This window comes from Lytechinus variegatus, chromosome 7 (assembly GCF_018143015.1).
Source record: "Lytechinus variegatus isolate NC3 chromosome 7, Lvar_3.0, whole genome shotgun sequence".
In the NCBI taxonomy this organism is placed as follows: Eukaryota; Metazoa; Echinodermata; class Echinoidea; order Temnopleuroida; family Toxopneustidae; genus Lytechinus; species Lytechinus variegatus.
The window spans coordinates 39,941,673-39,960,217 of NC_054746.1; the positions used below are offsets into that span (position 1 = coordinate 39,941,673).

At 32.7% G+C, this 18,545-nt stretch overlaps 1 protein-coding gene across 1 annotated transcript in view; it reads right to left on the bottom strand.

The window, feature by feature from the left end:
* Window positions 1–15,733, bottom strand: part of LOC121419276 (nephrocystin-1-like) — a 32,072-nt gene extending 16,339 nt beyond the window's left edge. The window contains exons 1-12 of the mRNA XM_041613665.1: window positions 15,511–15,733; window positions 11,892–11,980; window positions 11,540–11,600; window positions 10,838–10,912; window positions 10,385–10,446; window positions 8,335–9,312; window positions 4,046–4,092; window positions 3,291–3,405; window positions 2,269–2,470; window positions 1,623–1,717; window positions 819–888; window positions 417–468 (exon numbers count right to left, since the gene is read on the bottom strand). Of these exons, the coding sequence (XP_041469599.1) occupies window positions 417–468; window positions 819–888; window positions 1,623–1,717; window positions 2,269–2,470; window positions 3,291–3,405; window positions 4,046–4,092; window positions 8,335–9,312; window positions 10,385–10,446; window positions 10,838–10,912; window positions 11,540–11,600; window positions 11,892–11,980; window positions 15,511–15,576 (1,912 nt within the window). The 5' untranslated portion in view covers window positions 15,577–15,733. The remainder of the gene's footprint in view (window positions 1–416; window positions 469–818; window positions 889–1,622; window positions 1,718–2,268; window positions 2,471–3,290; window positions 3,406–4,045; window positions 4,093–8,334; window positions 9,313–10,384; window positions 10,447–10,837; window positions 10,913–11,539; window positions 11,601–11,891; window positions 11,981–15,510) is intronic.
* Between the last annotated feature and the right edge of the window lie 2,812 nt (window positions 15,734–18,545).

The following is an 18,545-nucleotide window of genomic DNA, read 5'->3' on the forward strand; positions in this document are numbered from 1 at the left end:
ATCAAAATCTACAACCATTAAACATCTATCATACTTTTAATAATGTTGTTTCATTCACATCTTAATAAAACCATATACAATTTGTATTCTAATTAATTCATATTCCATTCAATATTCAATAATAACATTTCTTTCCGAAGGCTAAGCATTATCAACATTAAGACATTTATAAATGATATAATACTATGGAGGCGACAACTTTGAAAGCAAAGCTTTTAGCAAGTGCACTGTAATTATATCAACCTACAGGGTGAACTTGGATGTTGAAAACATAGGAAATAGAATCTCACAATAAGGGCACACATGCACAAGGATTGTGAAATGTTCAATTGTTCATCCCTGAATGAATGTTGGAAGATTACATGGTCATAGTATAGAAATCAAATAGCGCTGGGATAGGGAAATGAATAACATACCATCAACCTCAGGTGATTGCACATCTCTGTAGTCATTGTGCTCTTTCTTTAGCTAAAAACAAATCATATAAAACAGATAGAGAGCATTGGTCTTATGAAGAAGAGATTACACAGTACACGAATTAACATAATCTCAAGGCATTCATAGGATGTATTGTATTCATATATAAGTGGAACACTTTCATAAATGAGCTCATGTTTCTGATTAAAACATTATGATTTTAATAAAACCCCACAGAATAAGAATCAATAACAATTCAAAAGAAAAACAAATTCAGTGTTTAGGCAGATCAATAAACCATTTTCAGTTTTAAAATTAGTTTGAAGGATGGAAGTAGGAGTTGCAGGTTAGAGAGATTACAACAATGATAACAAATGTAAGAGAGATGTCTATTAGCTTACCTTGAGGTATGTACTTGGTACCAGACCTTTATTACCCTCTTCATCTTCAGCCATCCACCAACCATCCTCCCTGATCATAAACAAACATTTAGAGTGACAGCTAAACATAAAACATAGAACTGATGTTTCACAAAATTCAACCAAGTTATTATGCAACTTCTACAAGAAAAGTGAACTATTTATGAACTCTTAATTGATTCTTCATTTAAAGACTGTTTGATAGGTTTGGTTCAATTACAAGACATGGGTATCAAAATCTGTAAACCTAATGAATAAACCCCCCTCTGATATTTAGTTTCTCTTCTAAAGCAAACAAATAGTCACAGAAATGGTCTAATATTCCTGCACAGACCTAAATTTTCATATCAAGAACATTTTCAAGTAAATTATTTACATCTTTGAATGAACTGTCACACAAAAACTTTAAAATAGACAATATACAATCTTTTGCTTTTCTTATCACAGTAAATCATGCACAGATATTGGTAATTCTTTGACAAACTTGTGTGACATTCTGTCCATTTCCTCTACACATAAAAAAAAATCCCCAAGAATTTTCAAAATCCTGAATGTAAGCCATGGCATCATTTCATGAAGCTTGTCAGCTATGAAAGTTACCCCAGTGAAAGAATCCACTCCTTCTGAACCAATCAAAATCTGGAATTTCACTGACTTTAATTATCATCAGAGATGTTATCATAACAAAGACAACTTTCATCAAGTAGTGACTAGATTGACATTAATACCAGGCAAAAATCTAGATGGAAATATCCTTTATAAAATATTACATTGTGTTTTTCTTACCTTACATTGAGGATAGTAAGAATAGCACCTCTCTTAAAGTTAAGATCATCATCCTCTTCACCATCAAAATCACAAACAGCTTCAAATAAATCCATCTGCAATTAAAAAAAAACATAAATGTTGATCATTACACCATCAGTGTTTGTTCACATTACTGTTTCAACCTCAAGGAATAATCTTTCAGAATATTTGCCAGAAATGTGTCTGCAATCCTCAAGATGTCTTTGAACCACTTACATGTACATCCACTACAAGCTCATTACAATATATTACCCTATAAAATTACAATTGGTTGATTGATTTATCACATTTATTTCAGTAGGATACACATTTACAGTAGATGAAGTAAATAATATTTCATGTATGAAATGTAATTGTGAGTGATAGGGATATCCGAATTCATGTATGGACAAACTTTATTTCAGAGGTGGATCCAGTCAGATTACACACAACACTTTGGACAGGCCCAGAATAGTACAGAAAAATATGACCTGCATGATGGTCTTCTATATAACACAGGCTAGATTTGCCATCACTTAATTTGTACAGCTGAGCATCAAAATATTGAATTGATTTTTGAATTAATTTATCATAGAAAAATGAATAAATGAATAAAAAAGAATGAGATTTTTATCATCAAACTCACCCCTTCATCAGGAGGTTTGAAACTCTCCTCTTCAGATTCTTCATCAAATAATTCTTCTTCCTCTTCTTCATCATCATCATCTAGTTCTTCTTCCTCCTCTTCCTCTTCTTCACCTTCTTCACTATCTTCTTCTTCCTCTTCACTTTCAACTTTTTGAGGTTTCTTGCCCTTCACCACCACTTGTTCCTCTTCTGATTCCTCCCTGCAGGAGGAAGCATCAACTTAAAATAAAACAATCGATTAACTTAAAAATATCCCAAATTCCTGCAGCCAGTTGATAGATATTTGTTTATGGAAATATTTTAATGATATAGACACACCTTGATAGATATGTGAGATACCAAACTTAAGGGTTTAGTCAATTGTGATAGTCATCTAATAAGGTCAACACATACTTCAAAAGGTAAGTCATTATCAAAGTACATTAGAGTAATTTTATGAGAAACAAAGAAGAGATGGTTTCTGTTTCTCCTTTCCATGACCCCTTGACAAACAGTATGGTGTTCATTACTAAACTCAATGGGCCAAATGCTTGCATAAATTCAAAGTTGTATCTAATGTAGCACAGTTAAGTGCAAATTCCAATCAATGTTGCATTTAAACAATTTACCATATTCAGCTGTCTAAAAATGCTCAAATTTCTTGTGCTAAACAAAGTATATGAGTAGTGGTGTTCTAAACTGAGCCTTCATAAACTAGTAGGTCATATGCTCAGATGTCAGATACTGATAAAAGATTTATTTTATCTATTTATTTCATAAATACAGATAATTTGACCTCGTTATCTCCTAGGACCGCAGAAATCTGTAAGACTTATTAAAAACTTGACTAAGAAGACGTATAACACATCCTTGCATAATATGGTCTAACAAATTTTTGACTAAGGCGAACATCAAAAACATATCTTGTGACTTATATTCTTATCTATATACATACCTTTGATAAGAATACACTTATAGTCTCATTGGACTGATTTATCTTATCAACATTATTAGGTAAAAACACATTGTAAGGAGACTTACTCTTCCTCCTCCTCCTCCTCTTCCTCATCTTCATACTCATCTTCTTCTTCTTCACCCTCATCTTCATATTCCTCCTCTTCTTCTTCTTCCTGTACTCTTACTTGCTTTTTGTCTTCTGTTTAAAAACAAATAATAAAATAACACATTTCATACAAAGTATAAATTCGAACCGTTAATAAAAGTTCATTATTTTCTAGTTTTGCTTAGAAAAATTAATTCAAATTAGTGGATTGTAGTACTGAAATACTATTTTTGTAGATGATAAATTTTTGCAAGGTATGCATTCATTGTATCTTGGGTTTACAAAGTAAATATTGAAATTTACAAGCTACATACTATGCACTTAAGATATATAATCTACACTTTTCACTGCACTAAAATTTTAAAACATATACCGGTATTTTCCAATTTTGCATTCCTTTAATAATATAGGGAAGATCTACTGCAAAGGAAAGCTCCTTATACAGCTTTATGTTAAAAATATGAAGAAAAAAATAATTTGAGCTGTTCTAACATTTGTACATATTCACAAACAATTATATTTCTACGTGAGTGAGTATAATTACGTAAAATCAAGTTTATTTCTTATCATTTTGATGATTCCTTGCATCTTTCAAATCTTCGTGATTAATTGTTAGGTTTAGGTACCACATTATAAACATTTCCAAATTGCCTTTGGAAATGATAAACATAAGTCAAGTTCAATTCCAGCCCGCAAAATGAGATGTGATAATTAAATGAATTGTACTACAAACCTATCTTCTTTTTCTTATTATCCTTTTCATTCTCCTTCTTGATTTGCCTGTAATATTGATAGAAGAATACAATAATTACATTATGAAATGATTATTCAGGTGTAAGGATTTTATTACAAATTTTTTTGTGTGTGCCAAGTGTGAAACTTGGTTTTGGACAAGAATGAATGTCGATTCATATTCTTTTGAGAACTTTATCCTTTAATTGACATTAATATTTTAAATACCAAGTGATAGTTATAAGAGTTCAAATATTAACATATATAATGCAACAATTTTCTACCAGAATAATACTGATTCAATGCAATTTAAGACATAAAGTTCACTTGCTTTAATTAATCATTTCATTTTTAATGAAAACATAATATCGATTATCAAAGATATAAAAAGTATGTGCAGATACAAAATTACCTGGTGTAAATATTTGTTTGTGCTTTGTAATGAATGATTAATATATTATAGACATACTGTCACAAGAAAATGTCCTAGATCAGTAAGCAGAGTAAATGTGGAAATTATTGTCTAGAATAATTATAAGCACTTTGTTCTAATTAATTCATATCCAATGAATGAAAATAAATAATTACTACAGTAATCTAAACAGAAAATCTATTTGCCTTCTGTATATATATCAAGAAAGCAGACTTATAATAAGCAGTAAAATAAATAAGCAGTAAAATAAATAAGTAATAAATAAATAGAATATAAGACTATTAAGCAAGCAAAAGAATCTTTCAATATGTAAAAGTTGCTGAATGACCAATTATTAATTATCCAGAAAATTCTAAAATTTGTTACAATTCATCGAATTTAATAAAATCAGTTTAAAATGAAGAAAATTAATTAGGAATGTGAAAGACATTCAAAAGCATCAGACTCACACACACAAGAAATGATATGTTAAAACTATGGTTTTAAGTGTGCTTTATGAAAATATTTATCAATGATTTTGAGTAAAATATTTTTGTGTTCTTTTGTATTTTTTTGCTCCTCCTTTGCTTGTCCGCCATCAGTATCTCTAACAAGATAATATGACATCTTGTAAATTGCATATATTTATTATTGTTATAAGAACTGACTTGTAACTTCTGATAAGAATCTACAAATTAAAGTGATAGAAATTTAAAACATCCAAACAGATTTTTCAACTCAGATAGCTACTGATACTGGTCCCTGGAAACATTATCAGAATACAGTTAGTACCAACTTTATAATGCTAAATACTTGCAGTTCACAATCAGAGGAGATCATAGAAATTAAATATCAATCTGAATCATCAATAAATGAACACAATACACAGAAAAGAATATTTAACACCAATAATAGTGAAATATAAAAAGAGAGAAAGACAGCAGTTGATATCACAGACTGTAAAGGACTAGTGAATCATCAAACAATGCCTCTAAAGGTAACAAACATTTGAAACAGATTCAAGAAAGCAACATGTCTGCCATGAAAATAAAAAGGAAATCATTACATAAAGCATTCATATGTCTGAAAGAATATTTTAAGGGGAAAATGGAATTCAGATGAACAAAAATTGAAACACTAAACGAATGCAAGAAAATGATGAGATTGAAAAAGATGATACAGAAAGAAAGTGTATCAGCTTACTAAAGTTTATATGAAGATTTTTAAGTATTGCAAAAAAAATTGCTTATTCTAATTTAAGCATTTTATAATTAATTTTATGCTTGCTTTGATTTTTCAACAAAAATATCACCCTACGCAAGGCAATATGAAATGAATAATAATTTGAATTCCAACCTCGTGTCAACTTCTCTAACTTCCATTTTGCTGAAACTTAAAAGACATGTCACAAACAAATGTATAAATTAATGTTGACAAGTTGCAACTCACATTGCTCAGCTTAATAAAAGTATTTGGAATAGAAATAGAATATTCTATTCCCTCTCCCACAATAAAGATTAAAAATAAATCAATAGATGATAATGAAAAAAATACTTTCCCCATTTTGTACAGTTGTATCAACTGCTAAAAGAACATGAATATATATATGTATAGGACCAACTGTTTTATACATGTATTAACACAATATCCAAGGGACATGGTAATCAATTCCTTACCAAAGGACACCAGCATATCAACTTGGTTTCAAAAGAAGCTCAATGACCAAAGAGTCCACCATTCTATAGCTGAAATATTGAATCTCCTTATGCCAAAATATTTATCAAAAAAAAACCCACTGTAAAGGATGATTTTATTGTGCATCAGTTTTGAAACCCCTTCCATAAAGAAATGACACATTTGCTATTCAGTGGGATTAATACAATTAACAAAGTATTATCTTGGGGGAAGAAGATGTTTGAGTCTACAATGAAAATACTGTGAAAAGAGAAGTTATCATCACAAAATATGTTTGCAATACATGAACACATTGTTATTTGGAAACCCTTATGCTTCTGACATCAAGGAGTTGTGAAATAATAGTAAAGTGCATTCAACACCAGTTACGTACATTAGTTTGGTTAAAACACAGCACACACAATTGAAATGGATATCTCCACTGAAATTTAATTAGATATATATTGACAAGGAAACAAAATAGGTGTAATAAGTAGATTAATGGAAACATCATACATGTAGAAATTTGTCTTTAAAAAGAAATACAACCTCTGAAAGGTATTTAATCAAGCATTTGCATATCTTTCAAACAGGTGTATTTATAAGCACAATATCGACTGATATAATTATACTGCTATCAATTGTTGTAATAATAATGTTAAAACAATTTTTATGATTATAATTTCATCTAATCATCATGTCAACAAAAATATACATGTCAACTTCATGTATTTCAGTTAACAAGTGGAATGCCTCTGGCCGTCTCACCTGCATCACGCGGTTCAATATAGCAGCAGTGCTGACTTTCAATACTACTCTAACTCGCACAAGATGTTCAGTGATACATGGTTACTCTTATGTCCACTTTTTATGAACTAGACCAATAAACTTACAGAGATATGATGGTTATTCACCAAAAAACCCCAACATGGCCAAAGTTCATTGACCTTACATGACCTTTGACCATGATCATGTGACCTGAAACTCAAACAGGATATTCAGTGATACTTGATTACTCTTATGTACAAGTTTCATGAATCAGATCCATAAACTTTCAAAGTTATGATGGTAATTCAACAGATACACCCAATTCGGCCAAAGTTCATTGACCTTTGACCTTGGTCATGTGACCTGAAACGTGCACAGGATGTTCAGTGATACTTGATTACTCTAATGTCCAAGTTTAATGAACTAGCCCAATAAACTTCCAAAGTTATGATGGTAATTCAACAGATACCCCCGATTCGGCCAAAGTTCATTGACCCTAATGACCTTTGACCTTAATCATGAGACCTGAAACTTGCACAAAATTTTCAGTGATGCTTGATTACTATTATGTCCAAGTTTCATGAATCAGATCCATAAACTTTCAAAGTTATGATGGGAATTCAACAGATATCCCCAATTCGGCCAAAGTTCATTGACCCTAAATGACCTTTGATCTTGGTCATGTGACGTGAAACTCATGCAGGATGTTCAGTGATACTTGATTAACCTTATGTCCAAGTTTCATGAACTAGGTCCATATATTTTCTAAGTTATGATGACATTTCAAAAACTTAACCACAGGTTAAGATTTTGATGTTGATTCCTCCAACATGGTCTAAGTTCATTGACCCTAAATGACCTTTGACCTTGGTCGTGTGACATGAAACTCTAATAGGATGTTCAGTAATACTTGATTAACCTTATGGCCAGGTTTCATGAACTAGGTCCATATACTTTCTAAGTTATGATGTCATTTCAAAAACTTAACCTCAGGTTAAGATTTGATGTTGACGCCGCCGCCGCCGCCGCCGTCGCCGCCGCCGCCGCCGTCGCCGCCGCCGTCGGAAAAGCGGCGCCTATAGTCTCACTTTGCTTCGCAGGTGAGACAAAAACTAATAGAGGCTATAAATAATTTGTGAATTGATTCTGCACTCATTAGTATCAATTATCCAGAAGACCTTTCTATGTTTTGTATGCATATTTTGCACAGCAAAAATGATTGCAATAAAGAATTACTAACAATACTTTCAGGTTGGTGCAATCTTAGAAAACGAAAATGTATGCAAATGTTTGATCATCTTGTTACAACACAGACAGTGGTTTGTATTAAATGTGATGGAAGAGTTGAATATATGTTAGAAGAAATAGGCAACATCAAGAGTTTGATTCACCATCACCGTAAAACAGCACATCAACAACGTTAAAAAATGAATAACCTTTGAGGTGACTTGTCTTTGCGGAATAAGCTCCATCCTTTCTTCTTGTCCTGTTTAGCCTCAACTTTCTTTTGTTTGACTTGTTCATCCTCCTCCTCTTCCTCTCCTTCCTCCTCAAGATCTTCAGGTCCCTCTTCTTCCTCCTCTTCTTCATCTTCTTCTTCCTCCTCCTCCATGTCCTCTTCTGATCTTTCTCCTTCTTCACTATCCATTCCATCCACATCTTCATCATCTTCACCATCGCCATCATCATCACTTCCATCTTCAACAATTTCTTGCTTAGATGTATCTGTTTTGGGTTTCTTTGAGTCTCGACTGAATAATTTAGCTCCAAAGCCTCTTTTAGTAGGTGAGTCAGGTCGTTTATCCTCATCTTTTTCCTTTTTAGCATCACCATCTTCCCCCTTCTTACTTTTTGCTGATTTTGCAGCTATTTCCTTTTCTTTCTTCTTTCTTTTTTCTTCCTGTTCTTTTTCCTTCTGCTCTTTCTTTTCCTTTTCTTTTCTTTCCTTTTCTAATTTCTCCTTTTCTTTTTTCTCCTTCTTTTCTTGTTCTTTACGTTCTTTTTCTTTTTCCTTTTCTTTTTCCTTCTCTGACTTTTCTTTTCCCTTTTTATCTTTTTCTTTCTTGTCTTTTTTATCTTTATCTTTTTTGTCTTTGTCCTTTTTGTCTTTGTCTTTCTTGTCTTTCTCTACATCATCGTCACCTTTATCAGTCTTGGAACGTCGAAATACACTTAATCGTTTTAACTTTGTCTTCTTTGCATCATCTTCCTTTTCATCATCTTCATCATTTTCCTCCTCTGGATTGGTAGTTTCCATCTTGCTTTCTTCTTCTCCTTCACCTTCATTTTCCTCATCTTCTTCGTCACTGTCATCATCATCATCATCGTCATCATCATCGCTATCATTGTCAGCCCATCCAGTTGATGGCTTGTTTCCCTGTCTTTCACTTGCTTTGTCTTTACCTTTCATATTGCTACATCAGAAAACATCAATTTTGACATTTATTTGTTGTGTATTATTCTGGGAAAAAAAGAACTAGAAGAAATCTGAAGGGAATTAAAAGGTTAACACTAAAGTGCTAAATGCAAATAAAATTTCATAAACAGGGTAATGCATACCAGGTAACAAAAATTGATTAGTTTACATCTGCTGGAATAGGGGACTTCCTATATTTGTCATTGTATGTACAGGCTGACTTGTACACCCTTAAACTAAAAAAATTCCAACAAACATGTAGCAAGCAAAATATAAAAGCCTAAAAGTCTAAAGGAAAATTATTTGAGCCCACAAGAAAAACTAACATCAAAACAGTATTAACCACCATAAACCATATATGAACAAATGTCACTATTTTAAACTGGTTTTCAAATAATTTATTTTAAATTATAAAAACATGTTCTTATAATCTATGGGAAGGCTTCCTTTCTAAATCAATCAAAATGATTGATTTATAACTTCATTTTAGAATGTGAAAGTCCTTGCCCCTTTATTTATCAATGTTAAAAGATGTTCAAGTATATTTAACAAATATTTCCAAAATCATCCCATCACCAACTTAAAAAATAAACCTTCAGATAACATTACAACTCCAGTAAAAATTCACTAGTAATCATTTTTATGATTCTTGTGTTGCTTTAATGTGCAGTAAGACAAACCTCAGTTATGTAAATAAATCAACCTGCTGCAAGTTTATCAGCTTCTAGTGATACAGCATATCGAAACAAGCTGCATAATATGTTACATTATTACAATCAATAACATTTCATAATATGCCATACACATGTTACAAATCTGAAATAATTTACCTAGTTTTTTCCCATTTTTTCACTAATGCACATATCATACTTTTGAATGATTTAAACCAGTTTTCATTAGGTCAGCTTTGTATTACCAATCTGATATTCTCATTACATCCATCATCTAATATATATATAAAAAAAAAAACATTCATGGCCTCATTTCAATATTGAAAGATTTGAACTTGTTTTATGATTATTCATACCAAACTTAGATTACATTTCAAAAACTTCAAACACATCACTTACTTGAAATAAGATTCCTCCACTTCATCAGGCTCCAGTTTACTGCCTATTTTCCCCAACCTCACCTAATATCAAAGACAAACATACACATCATCCAAGCAGATGATGAGCAAAGATTACAGTTCTTCTTAATAACCTGCCAACAATTAAGTGATATACTGTAACTATTCTTTAGATTTATATGCATGAAAATCGAACTTTAAACAAAATATAGCTCTACACATTTATTCATTCAAAATATTTTTAAAATCTAAGTTTTACTACAATATAAATTAAAGTATTGCTTCATAAAAGATGAGTCATATTTCAAGTTTAATAGAGAACATGAGAGATGATTTAAGAATCTCCACAAGTGCATCAATTTATAACATTGATTTCAGTCAGATTCATGCTCACTGAGCAGAAGTAACTTGATATAATTGTTTCATGATGAATATATATTTCAATATATCTCACCTCAAGGGCATGCATACGGTCTGCCTCATCACATCTAGCCTCATCAAAGTTGGGTATAACTATTGGCTCTTTACCCTTCAATAATATAACACAGTAATAATAATAATAATAATAAATTAAAGGTCAGCAAATCAGCATCAGCAGTAATGATAATAATGATTATGATGGTAATAGTGATAAAGATAAATAATCATTAATAAAAAATGATAAAGAAGAAAATAATAATAGGTCTAACCATAATGTGACCTTTAAATAATAATCATAATGAATGTCTTTCATGTCATGTACACAGCACTGCAGACATTTTCTGTTCATTATCACCATCTTCATTAATTAAAGTATTTGTAATAGTCATATATGTATACATTATGGTCATTAGAGGTAGATCTATTTTTAGAGGAAAGGGGGGGGGGGCATGGGCCACAGTGGGACACTCTGCATCAAAAAGATCATGATCTAGTCTTATGATGAAGCCCTGAATAATTAATTTTTAAACTAATGCTTTGGGGTTTTGTACAAAAGTATAAACAAACTACATTTAAGACTTATGAGTTGAAAAAATCATTTTATTGGTTTTTACAAACTTTATTTTCATTCTCAATGATGTATGTATACAGATAAATGTTATGAGATAGATTGTGCCCATCTTTATGTAAGGTACCCCATCCCTACACAAATTGTTGTATCTCCTTTCAAGCTTACCTTGGATAAATTTGAAAGCTTTTTTTCAAGTGCTTTGCATTTTTTCCTCAAAGTTCCACATCTGTGTAAAAACAAAGAACAGGTTGAGAATTTATAGAACATCAATTGCCATTCCTGAAAAGAATATGCTACATTTATTTTTTGACAAAAAAATTACTGACTGTATGCCTAACAATTCAGACCGATAGAAAATCATATTACCCCCCCCCCCCTTTAAAACTAAAGGGCCCAATGTTTTATGATGAATTACGGGCATAACACACAATTGAATGTTAGGCCAAACACTTTTGATTTTTATTAATTTATTTTGACAATAACCTAACTAATTTGGACGATCCACACTTAGACCTACCGTTCAAATAGTTTCTTCATTCGTGAAGTTCTGTCCTTAAGAGTTGAATCATCCAAAACTAATGCACATTCTTCCATGTATGCATCAATCTATACAAATATAAACACAAAAAAAGAAATTCAGGAAAAAATGTTAACCATGAAAAAAAATTGGTTATATTATTGAATATATACCCAGCAATCCTAAAATAGGAATGAAGCCTATTTAACAAAATATATAGAGTGATAACATGCATGCAAAAGCTGTCCTTCCTGGACCTAGTGGGTGTTTCACAAAGTTGTTTGTAAGTTAAGAGTGACTTAAGATGCCTGACTGATGAACCTTTCCTATGCGCTAAATAATCACCAACAAACATTTGATGTTGAATATCATCCACCACAAGAAAGGATCACCAGTCGTTCTTAACGTCACTCTTAAGTTACCAACAGCTTTATCAGTATCCTCATAAACCAAGATGAATCATGTCTTGATAAATTGAGATTGTCCTTGTTTATAGGGACAGTTTTTTTACCCCTGCAGGACATACAGTACATGTAGACAGCAATTACCGAGATATAGCATGGGCATGCTAAAAATATATTCAGTGAATTACAATTGATTTCATCACATTTGAACCATGGGAAGCTTCCTAGAAAACACATAATGCATAAAAAAAACATTTTTTTTTTAATTCATAGAATCATAGCGTCCCACACTCATTCTATGAACAAGGTTATGATATAAGTGTTCTCTGTTACTCCTCCCTGTGTGGTGAAATAAGGTTGGCAATGTTTAGCATATTTTCTCTTTTTCTTTGAGACAAATCAAATGCTTGATTTTTAATTTTTTTTGACACTGTAAGTTTCCATTACAGCTATTCATCATATAACTTGGCTCTTGAGTAAATTTGATTCTTTAAATTATTTTTTCTTAATTTAAAATAGAGATTGAAAAATAACAATTGTCTTGCCATATTACTATCCACTAATAGAGGGCATACACAAAAATATGCCAAAAATTCAAGTTTTCGAGCGCTCTGGTGAATACAAAAATTACTCCCAAGTACTAATGAAAAATAAATTGCAACTATGGAAATTACCATTTTTGGTCACAAAAGTAATATCTTAATGATTTTTTAAAGTATGTGATGTGTACAACATTGGCATACCATAGTCTAGACAGCTGGCAGCCGTCTGTTTCGAGGAGTTTTTTAACATTTTTTAAAAATTTCTCCTCGTACACAGACGGCTTGCTATCGTGCAGCCACCATTAGGGGACTTGCAATGCAAAATCCCCCCGTCGGGGCTCTTCAATTTTTGTCTTCAATGAATAAAAATTTTGAAAATTAATACGACCAAAATGCAAATTGACATTCCCTCTTGGCATTATTGCCAAAAAACAGAGAAAAATCAAGTTACAAGGAACAAAAACAGTGACTTCCCCGTTTTATCCGATCTTAAGTACATGAACATATGGCCATTGACTCATTGAGTCCCCTGTACAGATCGTGCTAGAACTTTGGTCTCTGTATTTGGTGAGTGAAGCCAACGGAGTTCAGCTGAAAAACCAATATAACTAACAGAGACCGAAGCTTGTTTTGGTCTAACCATAGACTAGTCATAGTTAGTCCTACTTCGAATAGATTTCCCACAGGCAGCTGGCAGGATGGTAATGCAAATTATATTACTCCCCAGACCAGGGTGACCAGACGTCCCGTATTTCCCGGATCGTCCCGTATTTTGCTCCTTTGTCCCAGCGTCCTGACAAACCTTCCCGGGATGCCGATTTGTCCCGTATTTCAGAATATTGAACAAAATATAGTCAATACATTTAAAAGTGAAAAAGTTTCATCAAATAACCAAAAATAATTATGCAGAGACTACAATAAAATCGAGAACTGTAAACTTTTTGGAAGTTGTGCGGTAATTTTCTTAACTTAATGCATTGCAAACAAACCGACCTTCTGCCTATGTGTGACAGGCTACTAGTTAGGCATGTAGGACCTGAGCACTCAGATTCTCAATGGCGCAAACAATTTCACATGATAAACAGTTTTTCCACCAAAATAATCACAAAATCAGCAGAAAATATTCATAATCATAATGTGGATTATCAGATTACTGATTTGGAGATGTAATCAGAGGAACAAGTTTATTGAGTTTTCATAACTATATAGATCTAGTTGTTTCGACTTTCGTTTTGAGTCTTGTGATCTGTGCGAATTTATAATGGGATGGGAGAGATGCCTGTGTATGATGCCGCAATGTTTCCTTTAATTAATAAGTTTGACAATGTTTCACTTTGAAATTTTATTCATTTTCAAAACAGATCAGTTTTAAAGAAACATTGAAACCCAACAAATACCATTATGATATTTCTTTGATAAGATTTTTTTGTTTGCTTGGAAGTTGAACTTTTGTCCTCTTTTTTTCTTTTCTATCCTTCTTTCCTTCCTGATTGCCCTTTTTTGTTCTTCATTTCCTATCATTCTTTCCTGATCCTTTATCTCTCTCTCTATTCATTTTTCTTTCTCCTACTTTCCTTCTTTTTTAACTTTCTTTTTTATTTCCTTTATTCTTTCTATCCTTAAACTTTTCTTTGCTTTAATTCTTCTTCTCCCTTCCTCTCATTTTCTTCTTTTTCTCCTTTATTTTCTTTCTTCTTTTCATTCTCTCCTCCATTCGTCCTCCCCTCTTTCATCCTTTCGTTTTTTTATCTTTTCTTCTAATTATTTCCCTTATTTCTTTCCCTTCCTTTCCCCCTTGCGTGTTTTTCTTCGTTCTTTCTTTGTCCTATCTTTCAAAGATGAAGGAAACAGTTTTCTTTCCTCCTTTTATCTTACTTTTTCCTTTCTATCCTTTCTTTTTTTCTTTCACACATTTATTAATTTTCCCTTCCTTTCTTTTTTTCTTTCTATATTCATTTCAATGAATGATGGAAAACTTTTTTCTACCTTTTTTTATCCTTCTTTTATTCTTTCTTTTAATTTTTTTCTTTTTTCCCCTTCATTTTCCTCTTTATTTTTTTTTCTTCTCTTTTCTTTCCTTCATTCTTTCATCTCTTCCAATCCTTTACATTTTTTTCAGCTTCCCCTTTAATTTTTTTTCTTCTCAATTCATCTCTTTTCTTTCGTCTATTCTTTCTCTTCTTCATTCTTTCGTTCACACTCCCTTCCAATTCTTTATATTTTTTCGCAAGTCTAACATGGCATTATCGTGATATTGGGAACCACCGTTCACTTCATACAGCAGCGCTTTATTCAGTCACACGCACAGTTCCCTATTTCCACCTCCATTCACTTTGTAAACAACTTCAACAAGTGCGCGTACACAAATATACGAGTGGCAAAACCACAATTTGGCCTCTAACATTTAGCCTTCTTTGTTGATCTACTTTTGTTAAGACCATCCGCTCATGCAGTGTTCTTTGTTGATTGTCCAATGCCCCAGACGCCTCCTTGCTACTCAAGACTAGGCTAAGCCTAGAGTAGAGTAGGCTAGGCTATGGATGGTTTGCGGGCCGGAGCTCTCTAACTTTTACTGGCGGTGGCATGCATGGTAGGCTAGAGCCTGCGAACGCTGCGGCGGCGGAGACAGAGCGAAGTCTGAAGAAGAGTTCCACACTATGATTTTCAATTTACCTCCTTTTTCAATGTATCTCCTTCCCTCTGCAGGGTCCGAAGAGGACTTTTCTCTTTCGGCATCATTCACGTGGTCCGGTCCAAGGCAAAAGATCGAAATCATGAGTCCTTATGACCATTTATATTCAGAAAATCTTAACTTTAATGGGATTGGATTCAAATTGTTTACCAAGAATTTTTCAACGGACGGTGTCTTCAATTATTAAAAGAAAAAGAAAAGTGAGTACCGGTCATACATCTCTATGGTACCGGTATACTGGTGTAGTATGGTATCATGATGGTCTGATCTAAACCCTGGGATCTAAACTACGACACAAACAGGGTCGAGCGTCCAGCATGAGTTTTTTGTTTTTGTTGTTTTGTTTTTTAATCTCAATCGTGCGTTATGATTTTTAAAATTAATTGTTTTCAGTATATATTTCAGCACAGAGCAAACAGTAGAACTTATTTGTATACCAATAATTGATATTTTCTTTAATCAGGGCAATTGTATTGATTTTGGTTCTTTGAGACTGTATATTCCCTAGCGTACAGATGTCGGTGGGAGGGGGGGGGGCTTATTGTGCATACCCCCCCACCCGTTCCACTCTAAGGGGATGGAGAAAAAAGGAGGGGCAAAATAAAGAAATAAGAGAAAAGAATGGTTAGATTTTTTTTCTGAATATTATATTTTTAAAAATGTTCACCGGCTTTAAAATAGACTGTTCATTTAAAAAAAAGGTCAACATTTGCTCAAACCATGTTATGTCCCCTCAATATTTTAGGCTCATATGACTATGCATATATTGATTTTCTTGTATTTTTGGATGCTTTAAACATTTATTGCATTTTCAAAATAATTTTGCTTGAATGAGATTTACATGTAGGTTAACATAACAAAAAACAGCTCTTAATTTACTGATGATCTCGCAGTTACACTTCAAATTTCGACTTTTTAATAAAACAATGAGAATTGCAGTTACATATTGCAACCAGGGGAGTGTTTTTGTAAGGTGTTGTCGGACATATTATCCAACAGTTAGCATAGGACCTGTGCCTTTCAGCCAATCACAATCAAGGAAAGTTGTCAGATCTGACAACTCGTCAGATAGAAATGTCAATGTAACCCCATGAAACATTCCCCAGATCTTCTCTTTTCTTGGCTCTTCCTTTTTTTAATTCTAAAAAAGAGTGTGCCTTCTCCAGTACCATCCATTCATTGATTAATAGCAGTGTTAGAGTACCTCAAGATATCCCTTCATGTTTATATTATTTTCCCTAATCTATCCAGGATTCTCCCCTTCCTCTTTAATCTTTCTTTCCTTTTCAAAATCAGTTCATCTTCTGACCCCAGATGACTCCCATCATCCAACCCCATCTCTGCCTATCTCTCCCACCCTTCCTAATCTGAGTCTGTTAATTTCTTGACTGCCCCATTTCTTCCCCTCTCCCTATCTACATCAGATTATTTCTTCATTCCACATCAATTTCTTCTCTCCCCCCTTTCCCTCTTGCACACACATGCACACCCACACAAACACTTCCTCTATCCCCCTCTAGTCATCATCCACTCCTCTCTCCCTCTCTCTCTGAATGGGCTCTGAACATTACTGACAAAAACAAAACTTTAACATTAAAAAAGAGCTGTAATTCTATTACATTTTTTTTTTCTATTTTCAGCAAATATTTCAAAAAAAATAAATTAGTACAATTCAAAAGAACAAATGAAGAAGTTACATTGAAAAGAAAAATAGAATGCATAATACCAGTACACAATTTACATTTAAAAATATAAGTCTGGAAAATGCCCAGCAAGAGAGACTATAGAGTCATGCTTCCTATGTACTTTAAAAAAGTAGGCAATATCTAATATCATGTAGAGTACATTACAGATCTAACTACATTTATAAAATACAATGTAATGAAATAAAATCCAATCCTCACTGCTCTTAAAAGAGACAAAACATATATTTTGGCATAATACTGCAAGGTAACATACTATTCATAGCTCCTTCCTCCTCCTCATCACTTCTCTCTTTTGCTCTCTCTCTCTCTTTATCTTATGTGTATCTCAGACTATGCAATTTTATCAAAGGCAGACAGAGAGAGAGAGTTCTTTAAGCAGGGTAAGCACATGCTCAAACAAAATAATGATCATAATATACCACTGTAGCAAAAATACTTGAGTCTACCGATTATTCTGTAATGCCCCTTGGCTTTCAATATTACAACCTTTATCTAAGGCTGGCAGGGAATGTGTAGGCAAATTGGTTCACATTTACACCTGTGTACATTGGCAGTGGTAGTGGGGGCTGTAATTTGAACCTTAGACATTGAAGTGAGATCTATCAAATAATAGATTTTGCAATCAACATATTCACAGATTTGAAACATAAAAAAGTACTGTAAGTTTCTAATGTAATAAATACACAAAATATCAAGCAGATAAAGAACAAAAGCAGGAAATAAATACTTAGTCAAATATAAAACATGTTTCTATTGCCTGACCAAATTAAAGTGTGATTAAACATTGCATAGTGATATTCTATATTTGAAATACAGTAATAATCACTGACCATACATAACAACATGTAGTTTGACATCTGATTTAAAATCATTCAATACAGGCATCAATGTCATGTTTTTTTGTTTTTTCTAATGTTGGTATTTAACCTCTTAGAGCTGTCTAAATTTTATTTCAAAGGCTGCAACATACACACAACCTGATGCCTTGCTATATCTGATGCACAATTATAGGCATCTCAAAAAGAACTTGAAAAGTCACTACTGATTCAGCCCCCTTGACATTTTTCACAATAAATCCGCTGCGGAAATTTTTTTGACACCGTCGCTTAAAAACTTTCGAGACCGAAATTGCAGCCCCCAGGTATGCGGTTCCATAATGACGCCACATTTTGTAAGTGCACGCATACTTGCTAAAAAACGTGAATTTGAGTATAAATCCATTGCAAATAGTGTTTTAAACCAAAATTCATGAATGTATCATTATTTTTCCGTTCACTGATTAAAATCAACTAATTTCATCTTGTTAATCG